General features: G+C 36.8%; 1 protein-coding gene across 1 annotated transcript; it reads right to left on the bottom strand.

Moving 5' to 3' along the window:
• Positions 1–4,736: 4,736 nt before the first annotated feature.
• LOC104149638 (parvalbumin, thymic CPV3) lies at positions 4,737–8,398 on the bottom strand. The gene is made up of 5 exons (XM_009683343.2): positions 8,321–8,398; positions 7,658–7,725; positions 7,154–7,286; positions 6,599–6,708; positions 4,737–5,007 (listed from the first exon to the last, which is right to left on the bottom strand). The coding sequence occupies exons 2-5, from the start codon at positions 7,716–7,718 to the stop codon at positions 4,982–4,984; spliced, it is 330 nt and encodes a 109-aa protein (XP_009681638.1). The 5' UTR covers positions 7,719–7,725; positions 8,321–8,398; the 3' UTR covers positions 4,737–4,981.
• Positions 8,399–14,039: the final 5,641 nt, after the last annotated feature.

Raw genomic sequence — 14,039 nt, 5'->3', positions numbered from 1 at the left:
CCATCTTCTTAATTGTGTGTGCAGTAACACCACACCTTGACATTTGCAAAGTGACATCAGATCACCCTGAGTTTGAAATGTGATTCCCAGCCAATGATTACATAAAATTAAACTGTTGCCTACGTTTAAAAGTTACATTTGAAATTTGACAGAGGATAACCACTGCATCAAGAGACAAATAATTAAGAACTTCATTAGTGCTTTTTGGTTTATTAAAAACAATAAGTTGGCCTAAGAAAGAGTAATGTCTTCATTATTGTGTAGTCATACTTTTTAGTTTGTTGATCCTGTTCCTAGGTACTATTTTGAGCATTTCCATCAGCTGCATAGTAGCAGACTTAACAAAAAGTTATACTATAAATCACTCTGAGTGTTAGAGCTGACAGCTGTAAATAAATACAGCTGACAGATCAAATAGCTGTTCATTGACAGTATGTGGTCTAAATGTGTTAACGAATGTGAGGACTCAGCAGTTTGGGATTAGTTTAGCAAATAAATTACGAAGTAGTGCTGTGATCCAGCAAAAAGCACAATGCCTGCGTATTCCTAGCCTGCATTGTTTGTTAGTATTGTAACAGGCCATTGTGGCGCTATGTGAAAATATAACACCGCATCTACTTGCAGGGGTCCTGCCTCTGAGAGTGAGTATCGTTCATCTCTCCCGGCTTTGCTCTTAGTAAGAGGTCAAGGAATGTGAGCAAATTTTGAGAGCTTGGTGAGTAGAGATGGTTTAATAATAGATTTATATGCTTGGCAGAATCAGAGGTTTTATAACAGAAGGCAATACTTTTACACTAGTTTTGGTTATAATTAAGGGTACAGCGTCACTGAATGGCAATACAAAACTACTTGCACACCAAACTTGAGATAAATGTGAAATTTCCAATGTTTTGACTTGTCTAGTGTGTTTAACAAGAGTGCCTGGACATTGTTCTTATCCTGAATCTGTGAAACACATGAAAAAAAGCTAGCGACAGAGGATGAGAAAGAGGTTAAACATTTTAGAGGATTTCAGCTCTGAAGATGAACTACAGCAGTATATTAATTATTTCCCTGCTGATCCCAGTAAGAAATGGGAGAGAGAGTTACATGAGGAGTTATGTCATTTTTTGACATATTGAAGGCACGGCATTGTTTTCTGTGCTGGAAGGTTGAATGGGCCACTATTTTTTCTTTTAACTATTTATTTAACTGTTTATTTTTTTAATTACTGTTTATTATTTAACTGTTTATTATTTATTATTATTATTATTATTTAACTATTTATTTAACTGTTTATTTTAACACAGAAATGTGGAACAGGATACTATAGGGTAAATAATATGAACTTGAAATGGAACTCTAGAGACCTGTATTCTTTTTGGAATATTCTTGTATTTTCTGAAAATGCATTTTTATAGTTGTTGTGTCTAGTAAATAATTTCAGAATACAGTTTATAAGTGGCAGTTCTTTTCTGAGAACTAGTTGCACCTTCTGCTGCAATTTGTAAGCGTGATTGTCGGAGTAGCTGATTTCTGAATGCTGTGTCTCATATCAAGTGTTTGTACTGAGTGCATTTGATTCATGCAGTCTTTATTTTCATCCCATTCATTAAAAATAAAATGACTGTAGAGACTGGCTGCTCATTACCTTCAGTGGGCACTCATTTTCACGAGATAAATGATATGACATGTCGTATACTTCAAATATGGTAAATATCGGTAGTTTTTCCTTCCTCATCAGTCAAAAAAGCCCTGTCCAGGAGCTTTCTCGGTACAGATCTCTGCTTGGAAATAGTGGGAATTCTGCATACTCAGTGTCTGTTGAATAGGGCTTACTGATGACCCTTTGTTTTAGGCGATGGGTGCAGAGAGGTTTCTCTATTCCCGAGCAAATCTAATTTGAGTTAGCACCATCAAAGGTTTTAGAGACAAGACCATCAGCATTTGAAAGTATAATTTAGTTTCAAGGATTCCAGGACAGTAGTAAATTGACTTGACTTCAAAAGTTTCACCCATTTCAGAAAACCTATAAGTCAGTGAGTTTCCCATTACTTAAAATGCAAACTCCTATGCAGAGCAGTAATCTCTTAAAGTGGCAGCTGCTGTACTATAAAGTTTTGTTTTTTTTTTTAGAGGTCCTCTTTTCCCAAGGGAAATGCATGGAAAGGTTCCTTTAAGTGCAGTACTTTGGATGTTGCAGATAGAACATCTCAGTTAGAACAAGTGAGTCGTACCTTTCTTATTTAGTCTAGTGTCTCTCTAGTGTCCTACTGTAATATTTATTCAGTAATCAGCTATAAAGAAACAATTGAGGCATATTTTGAGTTGGTAATGTTGACCAAGATTATTCTAAAGACATTACATACAAATGTGTTAAAAAAAGTTATGTGTCAGGGTGATTGCTAAGAAATTCTTCCCTAGTCGCCTTGTTCCTTGCCTGTTGACTGTACATAAGTAAATCTTGTAGTTTGGCTGTATTACAGGAACTTCTGATGCAAATAGCTGTGATATATTCTTTTTGGGAAACAAATAAAGTCCCAATTCCCTCTAAAATTTGTTGTGGACCTGTGCGCTGTACAATTCTTCTGTCCACCTACTATCCGGTGACCTGCCCTAGTAAATGTGTTGCATCTTAGTGGATAATAACAGAATTTTGTACTTTGTAGGTTTCTTTGCCTAGGCCCATGGTGCAAAGGTGGAGATACTGAGAGGAGATAGAGATGGGAGTGTAGAAGCAGCTGGAAAATTCTTTATTTTACATGCATTTGCTGCCTAATGTAATATAACTAGTCAAGGTCAGAACACTTAGTTGTCGGTGAAATGAAGAGCAGGCTTGTTTGTGTTACTTACACGTGAACTAGTCCAAGACTCTTCTGCCATCAGACTGGTTCCATTGCCAAGAACACTTTATTTCTTGTGAATATCCTGTGACATCCATCTTACGCTATGAACATCTCTATGGGTCAGATCCTCAGCTTGTGTAAATCCAAGTAGCTCTTGTTTAAGTCATTAAACCAGCCAGCATATTTCCTAATGCTGCGAAATAACTTATTAATCAAGTTCAATATTAATTTTTTATCGGTTTGTGAGTATTATTTTTGCACAATAAGAAAAAAAATGTGATGACCTTACTAAATGCTCACATCTGTACTGAATGTCCAAGCGTACAAACAACTAAATGAAGCTGCCCGTAAACATTTTGAAATGGGACAAAAATTCTGTTTTCAACCATCAGCTGTTAAGAATTTTGAGTTAATCTACGTATGTTTGTTTAAAAGGCATTAGGTGGGTTTTGGCTGGTGCTTCTGTACTCTGTTCCCGAAAGAGACAGCTGCGGAGAAGGGAAAAAGGTGAAAAGATGGATCATTATAGAATTCATAGTGGTGCTGCTGCCTAGGCTATTTTGGATGATGGCACTCCAGGAACTTCTTTTCACATTGAGTAAAGCAGAAATTTAATTTATTTAAATGCTTGTGCTTCAGTGATGAACACATTTGAGGCCAACAGGAATTTTTCGATTACTGTTATTTTACTCCTGCAAAATACAGGTTGGAAGAGAGAAAAGGGCCCAGCCTGTGGAAGCATTAGCCCTATGAACTCTTATCTTTGTGACTTTCTTGCTATGCAAGATACATAGTCCCTCTCTGGAGTGTATTTAGATCTTTAGTCTTTCCCCCAGCAGCAGCTGGTTATCTCATAAAGAGTTCAGCCCTTTTGTGGTGCTCTTCCCCATTATTACTGGTATTTGCAGAGACTTCTGAGAATAAAAAATGCAGTTTATTTTAAACATGACCATTTGCAGCAAAGGAAGAAACAGATTGAAACTGCAGCAACTATAGAACTTTTACTGAGAAGACTTGTATCAGATTCCAGTGAAGTTCCAAAATTGTGACTGAGGCTAGAAGTTGGTTCCAGTCTTGTACTGATTTTAAAGGTAAAGCCCTCTTAGTATCAAAAGAAAGTCAAACCCTCACAGTTCAAGTTGTGTGTATGTATGAACTGCAGTTTAGAGCACTTACTAATGCTACGAAAGGAAGTGAATACAGAAATACTCCATCAGAGTATCAGAACGTCTTTTCTAATGACTCAGTTCTTGTTTGTTCATAACAAACATTTCTTCACCACCCCCAGAGATAAGTGCTTTTGGTGAAGGACATTTTTAAATGTAGCAGACGCAGCCCATAAACACCGAGTAGAATACGCTGGCGCTTTCTCAACATGCATTTCTGCAAGTTCTTCCTCCACATTTTTGTCCTCACTATTGAGAAACCTAGAAACAGTCACCAAGGAGAATGTGTTTTGCTTCCCCGCTGTTTTTTAAAGCCTTACAGTTGTCTGAAACCTCAAGCCCATATAGGTTTTCCTTTTAATTTTGCTTTCTGCGGGAGAGCATATGGTTTTTACTTTCTTGTTCTCTTAATTGGTAAATGTAATGATCAGTTTGAAACTGCAACAGGCTCATGCAGAAACCATTTCTAAAGCAAAACCTATGACTGCTTTCACTTGAAAGTCAGTGAAATTTTATCCTCATCTACTTCCCAGCTATAGCTGAGCACTTAGACTTTGACTAAGGGCTGAGTATTTGAGAACTTCAAGCTTGATCCAGCTAGACCTTTTGTAGACAGAACTACCACTGATTTCAAAAGATGAGCCATATATGAAGCTCTGGTAAGATCAAGATCTTTGAGAGAGTAACACTTTTAGTTTAAGAATGCACACATTTCAGCTTAGTGGTCAGAAAAACAGACACATGCTACAGCAGATGATTCATTTTTATTGGATATTTTTAAGGGAAGTGTGTCCTGAAGTAGATTTTAGAACATTGTAAATGGTCCATGCAATGAAAAAATCATTAAGCAGTGTTTCAATATGTTGCTAAAGCAATGAACAAGTAACAGACACTGTCAAATAAATAAATAAGAGACTCCCAATTTTCAAAGTTTTGGAGTTTCTCTTGCCGATTCATCCCAATTCTATCTTGTTTGTTCCCTTTGAACCTCTAAGACTGCACGAGTTCCTGGAATTCTGCAAAAGAGAATATTTCCAGTAGAAATAGTAATTTAAGAGGATTGGACATAAAAGACTAGTGGCTTATCAGGAGCTTTAGAACAGGAATGAATAAAAAGCAAATTTGCTGACAGATGACCAAAGGGGAAGAAACGTATATGAAAGAAAGACATCGCTCAAACTTCCTGCTCTAAACGATAGATGGAAAGGTAGTGTTTTGCTAACGTTTATAAGGAACAGTAAGATGCCCAGGGTAGTTTTTGCCTTCTCTGCTTAATAGTGATCTTGGGCAAAAATAATGGAATGGCTAGTAAGGAATTTGAGAAAGAAGAAACTAAGGACTTAAGTAAAAGAATTAAAAGTGACTGTGTGTGTCTTAGCTGTTTGTAGTGCTTCAGCCATTGAGAAATGTTGATTTAGAATGTTATCAAAAGCTAAAAATGTTTAGGAGTTTCAAGCGGTATGACAGTCAAGCTCTGTGTTGTACGCTAGGCTATTGTTATTTGGAAGATCTTCTAATTGCTTAGTTTGTGTGAGTTAGAGTGTCTGCTCAGTCCCATCCCTGGAGAAATATATTAGTCTGTAGGTTGCTTCGTACATCATGTTTGTTTATCCTGGCACATTTCTGAAGGAACTGAATTTAATACCCTCAAAAGAAACAGAAGAGTTCAGTCCTCCCCGTCGCGCAGTGAGCTAGGGAATCTGCACACCAGCACGTTCCCTTTATGCTCTTTCCTACGCCCCTTTCATGCTCTTCTTCTCTACAGCCTGCTTCTCGTGAGAGAAGTTGCCATTGTCTCCAAGCCTTTTTGTGTATGTGTATGAGTGCTTTCTGCCCAGAACGGGACATGGAAGTATGGAATTATGAAATCAGGAGGTTTCTGCTGAGCAGAAACCATTAAATCACATTGGCGTTTGTGCCACCATGGAGTTGGTGCAATACGGTGCACCCTAAAACAACCACTCCTTCCTATCTGGTCTGTAACCCACCACTGGAGATAATAGCATCCAGCCACATGCACAAAGCCTTTTATGGGATCTCATGCCCAGGCTAGTGATGCTTGATCATTTTCTTTTCCATATTTTGCAAAACATATATTGGACTATAAGTGTCTGAGCCTTGCATTTTAGGAATGATTTCACTGCTACTAGTGGAATTTGTGTTGGGAGATAATGCTGTAAGTTAGCCGATGCATGTGACAATGTGGTGATCCCGCTATAGAGGGCTGGTTCTTTTGTTCTTGGTTTTACATTTGTATATTACTAGTGATGCTAGTGCTGCTTTACACCAGGGTAAGTGGAAGGAGAAACAGGCTGCTGTTCGTTTTGAAGCAACAGGAAATCTGTGAGTGAGTGAGCAGCAATGAGAAGGTTCCTTAGGACAGCCTGGCTGTGTTTTTGTTTTTAACCTGCTTGTGCATAAGGAGTTGCAGAGATGAACCTGTAAGATCAGGGTCCATTTCTGCCCTCACTCAGGTTGCTACTGCAGGGGTTTCAGCAAATTCACTGGAGTTAAATTAGTATACAATCAACATAAAAGAAGAGAGAATCACTCATCATTTACAAGACATCCTGAGGAGCATTATTGTGTTTATAAATAAGTTAATACCTTCGGCCCCAATTTTACCATCCCCATCATGATCTGCAGCTGCCAAGAGGGTCTTAGTTTCTGAACTGGTCAACACTCTGGCTCCACATTCAAACCTCTGAAGAAAATATCTACAAGAAAGCACCTTTGATTATGATTTTCATAGACTAATATTCTTTTATGCTGGCTGCATAGTCAAACTGCTCTGTGTAAAGAAATTATTTACCCTAGTAGCTAAGTCCTCCAAATGCTGCCTTATTTGACAAGCTAAATATTCCTTATGTACATTTCTGCTTTGTAAGTGCAGGCCTGATGCATTTGATTCTGCCCACTGCCAAAACGTAATTATGTTTTTACTGTACTGGGCATTAAAGGCAGTTATTTAATTTGATTTATATAAATTATTACATAATTTCTATATTTAATACACCATTTTACACCATTCACAGTCTGCTGAAGGTTTGGTCATGTGTGTAGCATAACCTGTGCTTACTTTAAAATACATTTTGGAAAATAAAAGTGTTGATTTTTTGATAGTCTTTTACTAGTAGTTAAGGCAACACAGAAAATCCTTACTTGAGCTCATCTTCCTCAATAAAGCCACTTTGATCATTGTCGAGAATCCGGAAGATCTCCTTGAGCTGACTGCTACTCTTTTTAGACATTCCACTGATCTGAAAGAATTTTTTGGGGCTAAAGGAATCTGGAGCTGAAAATAAATTAATAAATAAATTAACCCCAGACCACTGTGTTCACTGTTCCTGACCGGTCTGAGGATATTGCTTTGTCACATTTCAATTGTCCTAAATATGAAAGACAGGTAAAAGCTGTCAAGGAATGAATTTTATCATACTATACCACACCTTCCTAAACATCAAAAAAATTATATGGTTATAAGTTGCAAACTCAAACCACTGACAATACAAAATAGTCATGAGAAATACACTGAAACAACTAGGTAAAGAGACAACACAAATTTGTTTCCAATGTGCAGCTGTTCAGTGCTCCTTTGGGACTGAATTGAACTTGCCATGTGTCTTACAAAATAACAAATTTGTAGAGTTGCGATTGTTTTCTCACCTTGGCAGTCCCGCAGAGCAGCAGCAATGTCAGAAGGGCTTAGAATGTCCGTGATGCTCATTTTAAATCTGTTCAAAATAGGATATGACAAACAAACTCATGGAATGCAAATGCATCTTACAATAAATTGTTTTTTCTAAGTTTCAAAGAATAGTATAGTAACTGGCTAGCAAGGCTCCTGGAGGTAGACAAATCTATTCAGTCAAACTGACATTGCTGCTATTTCTAAACAAATGATAATACTTAGCACGTTATTTCCTTAAAAAGAGCACTGTTGAAATAACCTTTTAATGAGGTCGATTACGTTACATGAAGTTGTGAATTGGTGAGCAATTTTTTATCCGTTATCTGCTTCCTGTTTAAGTAGAGCAGATTTTTAGACTCTCTGCAACAGTTAATCCCATCATTAGTCTTACTGGAATGCATGGCATTTGGCAATAAGATAACAGGATATGCAGTGGAAAAAAGAAAGTCAAGAAGGTTTGCTTTTGTTTTCTCCCCCAACAACTCTGAAGAATAAGAAGAAAACTGATACTTATCTACATAAGGTCCATCCATATGTAATTCCAGCAGTTAAAATCTTAGAACAATGGTTATTGTACTTACTACTGGTACAGCCCTGCACAGTAATTTCATCTAATTCATCTCTAGTCAGCTGCTCACCTTTTTAGTTTTCTCAACTAGGTAAAGGAAGAATAGCTGAGGAGATACCAGGCAAAATAGTAATGTTGGCTATGGCTTGCCACTCTGGCTTATAAAGGATTCAAAAGGTGACAATAACCACTACTTAGGTTACTGTTTCATGGATCAAATGTTTGATTTGAGACCTAGCTCAAATTTCTTCCCTTACTAATTAAACTTTTCTTTCTATTTCTATCCTAAGACAATATGGGCAAGAACAGCAATTTTTTAATAAATCCACTTGTGCTTTGTTAAGTACAGCTCTGCCATCAAAACATAGCTGTTTAAACTCTAAAGATGTTCAGTTAGCCCCTGGACTTCAAAGTCACTCACTGGAAGCAGTCAAATCCTTGTGAAAAGAAACTGGTTGGATTTCCTTGAGCCTGTTGATTGTTTGAGGTATATAGAGGAAGTTGGAGATGAACCATCTGAGGTGACAACGTGTCGTTCTGACAAAGATAACTTGTCACTAAGACAGAGGAAAGTATGGCATCATTTGGGGTGATCTTTCTGCAGTAAGCTTCATTTTACATTTCCTAACCATTTGCAGAATTACAGTGCTGTAAGGGGTGGAACAGAAACCAATGCCTTCAGTGACAGCAAAACTCAGAAACTAGGTAAAGCTGAATAAGGTAATCTTATTAACTATATTGCTTGAAAGATTACGTATACTCAGATCTTAATCTATTTTGAATATTTTAAATTACATGAAATCAATAATAAACTTACTTGAAGTTGTAGAAATATGCTACTGTGGAGATATATAGATTTTTTTTGCTAGTACGGAGATAGGTTCCTGTACATGTTACAACACACATATACAGAGTTTCTTTCCTTAATATGAAATTGCAATTGCAGGTATGCCTTAGGGGATTTTTTTTTTTTGTATATTTCAAGAGCATTAATTTCAGAAAGAAAATTAAAATTGAGACCAACAGATTTGAGGTTGTTCTTCTCAGACAAAAATCAACTTCTGTCTTTAAGGTAAGTCACATGGGCAAGATTCTAGGATGAAGACCCAATAAAAGAACTTAAAAACACATGCATATTTTGATTAGGGTTTGTTGTATAACAGTCTGTTAGGGTATGTGAAGTAATGTCCTTGTAATATGTGAAGATTTCTTTTTTAATTATTGGAAATGGCATGGTATGCTGAACAAGGAAGCAAAAGTTACAAATTATACGGCGGGACAGAGCAGTAATAAATACCTTTAGGTTTCATTTTTTTCTTACGTTGGTGTAAGTTATTGGACTTCAGTAGATTTACTTCTGATTTGTTTAATGACAGGGAGATAAGTATCAACCATAGCAATTGCTGCATAACACCTGTTTATCTGGATTAGGATAAAGACATATAAGATGTAATTAATGTAAAAAGCAGAAGATCTGTTCACAGGTCTTCTAATGTTCTTTCTGCTTATCCTCTTTGTTCAGTACTGTACGTTCATATTCTTTAGTACCTAAGATAGGCATGATATTATAATCGGTCAGGGACTGCAGTGCAGATACTGTGCTTTGTACAGAATCATTCTGAAATTGTTCTCATCCTTGTAGATAGATTTTTAGACTTCATTGTGAATTTTCTCTTTAACGATCATCTCAAGTTTACATGAAACCTTACGGAAGGCTTTCTTACTGGTTCTTGACGTTTTTTGCTGCCAAAATGTTTCTATCCGGAAAGGTTTTTTTAGACCACTGTGATAGTGCCATTGATGTCGCTGAGAACATAATTCCCCTCTTGCTCTTGCACACTGCTTGTCGAACTGCTTGCTTTATTTAAATATTTGATTTGTCATACAAAACTAATTATTAGAAGCTAATGACAATGAGGAAATTTAAATCATACAGAGGAATGGCAAGATCAAGGTGGGCGTATAAGATTCAAACTCAAAACAGCCTTCAACTAATTGAGACATTGTATTAAAATATAAGGTCCTGGTGCTCAAGAACCGCATCTGGCTCCCTCATAAGTTCTGACTTTTCGAAGACATAGGGCTCTGAACAGTTTTTACATACGGCTAAGTGTTCAGCAGCAGTGAAGTAAGTGCAATGAGTGTTATAGTAAAATAATGGTCTCAAATAAAAGTAAGCTAATAACTGCAGTAGGTTCACTATTAACACTTCCGAAGGATTCTTTTAATGTTTGAAATTCAATACCGACGCCAAAAGTGATGCTAATCCCAGCTGAAAGATGGTTTACAAAAGCCTAAAAGAGCTGAATTTCAGAATCAAGTTGATGTCACTGTATATTGATACAGGTGAGAATCTAGGGTTACTTGTATTTATTTATTTATTAATGCCACTTTATCTGAAGTACAGGTGTTCCTTCTCTACAATTAGAATGAAATAATCCAGGATGATATAAAGTGATATTTTAACTAGATAATCTACTTCACAGCTAAATTATGTTTGTTTGCCTTACTTCTAGGAGATACATTAGCTCAGGTGATGACAGCTCTAGAGGTGCAAAAAACTGTGACCTCTAAAAGAACTTTAGAAATTTTCTGAAAGAGAGTATGAAGGCAATGTAATGCTCTAGAGAAAATGCCTAATGATTCAACTAGAAGGACAACTGCTAGGTAGTAGGCACTTTATACCAGTGGTACAGAATCTGAGTATTTTACAGTTTCCAGGCACTTGTTCCAAGAAAAATTATTTATTAGGATATTCCTTTTTTTGTTTACTAGGGATATTTGAAAGTGCCATTGAGTTGTTCTTCTGAAGAATTAAATACCTGCATAATTTTCCTTCTGTTGTTTTCCAGCACAGTCAAGAATATTAAAGCTACTTTTTTGGTTTCAGACTTCCAGCATTAAACTGGAAGATGTAGTTCTCAGAAACAACATTCATGTTGATAAGTTCTTGCTAGGAGTTTTCTGCCTTTGACCTTGAAATAAATCTCTTTTTTTAATGAAATTTGACAAGAAACATTAAAACAGAACTATTTTCAAACCAAGCACCACTAACTTCTCTAATAAATAGAGGAAAATTGTGTATTGATAAATCATTGACAAGCTGTGGACTGTTCTTGTACTCTTTGTGCTTTTTTTGGTTCAAAGTACAGAGTTAATTAGTAGTGACAATCAACCAGAGACATTACTTCAAGCAGATGCAAAAAAAAAAAAAAAAACCCTCAGCAGTAGCCTCAGGTGAGACCAGAGGAAAGGTGTTAACCTGAGACCAATGACAATAGTGTAAAGAGATGCTGTAGCTGCTGTTCTAAAAACCATACAATTCCAGTTTCAACTGTGTTAGTATCAGGCCTAGAACCATTGTGTCATGCTCCTGAATAACAGATTCTGCCTTTAGAATGAATCTGGAAGTGACTAAAAAAGGAGTTATATCCTGCCTCTTCAAGCTGTCTCTCAAGAGACACACTTTTATCCCATAGAAATAGTTATAGAATCCAATTCGAATGGTTGCTTGGGCTGTACTCTTTACTCTCTATACTCTAAACCTTGGAGAGGTTTAAGGGCAAATGATTTAAGGTTTGATTTTTCTGTACTGCACATTATTACAGGGAAGGGTGAAAACAGTGAAATTCAGGTATCAAAAACCTAAGTGACGAAGCTTTCTTTCCTTGCAGCAAGTAGATAGGGGATATTGCCCAGAGCATGGAGCAGACATCTGAACTGTAGAAACCATGAAATACAGAATACATCCTGCAGCACTGAGGGACTGGCGCTAAACAAAGACAGGTACTTCTCTTTTCTATGAGGAGAAATGTCTTGTATGCTTTCCCCAGTCTAAGTTATATCCTTATCATTCCATGTAAATGAGATTTATTTGTCTAGGAAAATGATAGCAGAATAGACTGACATAACTTCTTAATAGCATAACTAATGAATAGAGATTTTTCTGATCAGGGTACTTTTTCACTTAAAAAGCCAGCCTGAAAGATTATTTTGCTAAGTATCTGTTAGCATTTGATACGCTATATGTTTGTCTTTAAATGCGCTAGCAAGTGCTTCCCTGACTCAGCAACACGGTCTGATTCTGACCCTACACATAGTTGTCCAAGATGTTTCTGGCTGCTATCAGTATGATAGATAGTACCAAATGTAGAGATCTTTGCAAGTCCAAATTCTTCAGGTTTTCTCTGTATTCTAAGAAAAACTTGGCCATAAGGTTAGAGTCTGTGAAAGAATCTGTATGCTGCCTTTTGTGATGTGTAAAACTGTGTACAGTGGCATTGTACTGTTACCAAAGGCTTTTTACCCATAGCTGCATTTCAGAATGACCCACAGTGTAAGAAAGTCACAGTAAGATAAAACAAGCAGCACTGGAGTCATTCCAACTATTTCCGTATTTACTGCCTGTCCTCACTGAAGTCAGTGGGATTTCTGCGGTTAATTTCAGCGGTAGGAGGATGTATAACCCTTAGTGAAGTATGAAGTAAAAAATACCCTATAATTAGAGTTAACCTTATCATAAGTAATCATAAAAAGTCCCTTGTTTAACAGAAATGGCCTTCTAAATAAAGGAGAAGCAGGTGTCTAGACTGAGCAAAGCATTTAAAACATTTGCATACAGCATGTGACAAAATTCCCTGGAAGTTAAGGTCAACAGCATAGTCAAGAATGCGTGTGTATGATCATGCAGAGTTCCTCCCAGTTGTGGCTGTGCAATCGGAAGAGCATTCCTAAAACACAAAGCAGTTACAGACATTTCACAGTACCTGGCAGCCTGTGTGAGGGAGAGACAGAGTGAGAGAAAGAGAGTTTATTCTTGTAGACACAGATAGCATTTTGTCCACCAATCTGCTCAGTGATAATGCTGAAAGAAGGAATGGTCTAAAAATCTCTCTAGACACAAGCCCTTCTTAACTTGCTAGAATGATCAACTGAAGCTGATACCAGATCTGTCTTGTCATTAATTTTTTAATGTCCTTAATGGAGTGGTAAGTGGTGAAATTGCCTTAGATTTGTATAGACCTAGCAGGATAATCAGTGTGGAAGTAAGTGTGGTTAAATAAAGGAATTATCTGCTAACTCAAAAATGATCTGAGCTGTCTGTGCCCTTCTTTGTCTATTAGCCGTTAATACCGGTACAATGCTTTGAGATTTACAGGTAACCCATACTGCATACTGAAAATATAAAACTCAGTGTTTGCTGAGATATATTGTATTTTCTGACCATAACGATAGCTTTTAGCTCTGCGATCATACTGCAGTTATTAATTCCTCAGAATTTCCTTTGCTTATTACTCTCCTGAAATGACACTGAAATCATACGTGTGGATTTGGATGATGGATAATTCTATTTCACTGTTGAGGGAAATCCCACAAAATTAGTGCCCAATTCGTTCATTAGAGTTAATGGAAAGACATCTTTTGGCTAATGTGTAAGGCATGAAACACATTACTGAGTGTTCGTAAAAGTCATATAGATTGCTTTAATTTTCTGTAATGATGATGATGATTTCCCCAACACTGTGTTGATACTAATTGTTTTCCCCCTTCTCCAGAATGCCTTATCCTAAATGTGTTATGGAACACTCAGTGCCACTAGAGCACTAGTGACAGATAATTTTGAGATGAAGAATTTTGATCTGCCAATACTGAAGCATATTCTTAAATACTTCTCACAAATACTTACTATATGAGACAGTCATATAATTTGCTGCAAGATTAATGCCCAAGAACAGACTTTTAAAGAATTCTGAATATTTTTGAAATGAAAAGATTACATAGGAATAACC

This window comes from Struthio camelus, chromosome 15 (assembly GCF_040807025.1).
Source record: "Struthio camelus isolate bStrCam1 chromosome 15, bStrCam1.hap1, whole genome shotgun sequence".
Taxonomy (NCBI): domain Eukaryota; kingdom Metazoa; phylum Chordata; class Aves; order Struthioniformes; family Struthionidae; genus Struthio; species Struthio camelus.
The sequence above is the reverse complement of the archived record's forward strand: the minus strand, read 5'-3'. Positions and strand labels throughout refer to the sequence as shown.

Bases quoted from the DNA above. Each gene is read 5' to 3' on its own strand.
- LOC104149638 (XM_009683343.2), bottom strand. From the start codon at position 7,718: ATGAGCATCACGGACATTCTAAGCCCTTCTGACATTGCTGCTGCTCTG. The intron at 7,287-7,657 runs GTGAGAAAACAA...ATTTATTTTCAG, and splicing joins TGCTCTGCGGGACTGCCAAG to CTCCAGATTCCTTTAGCCCC. The intron at 5,008-6,598 runs GTATTAACTTAT...TCTCTTTTGCAG, and splicing joins TGGTAAAATTGGGGCCGAAG to AATTCCAGGAACTCGTGCAG.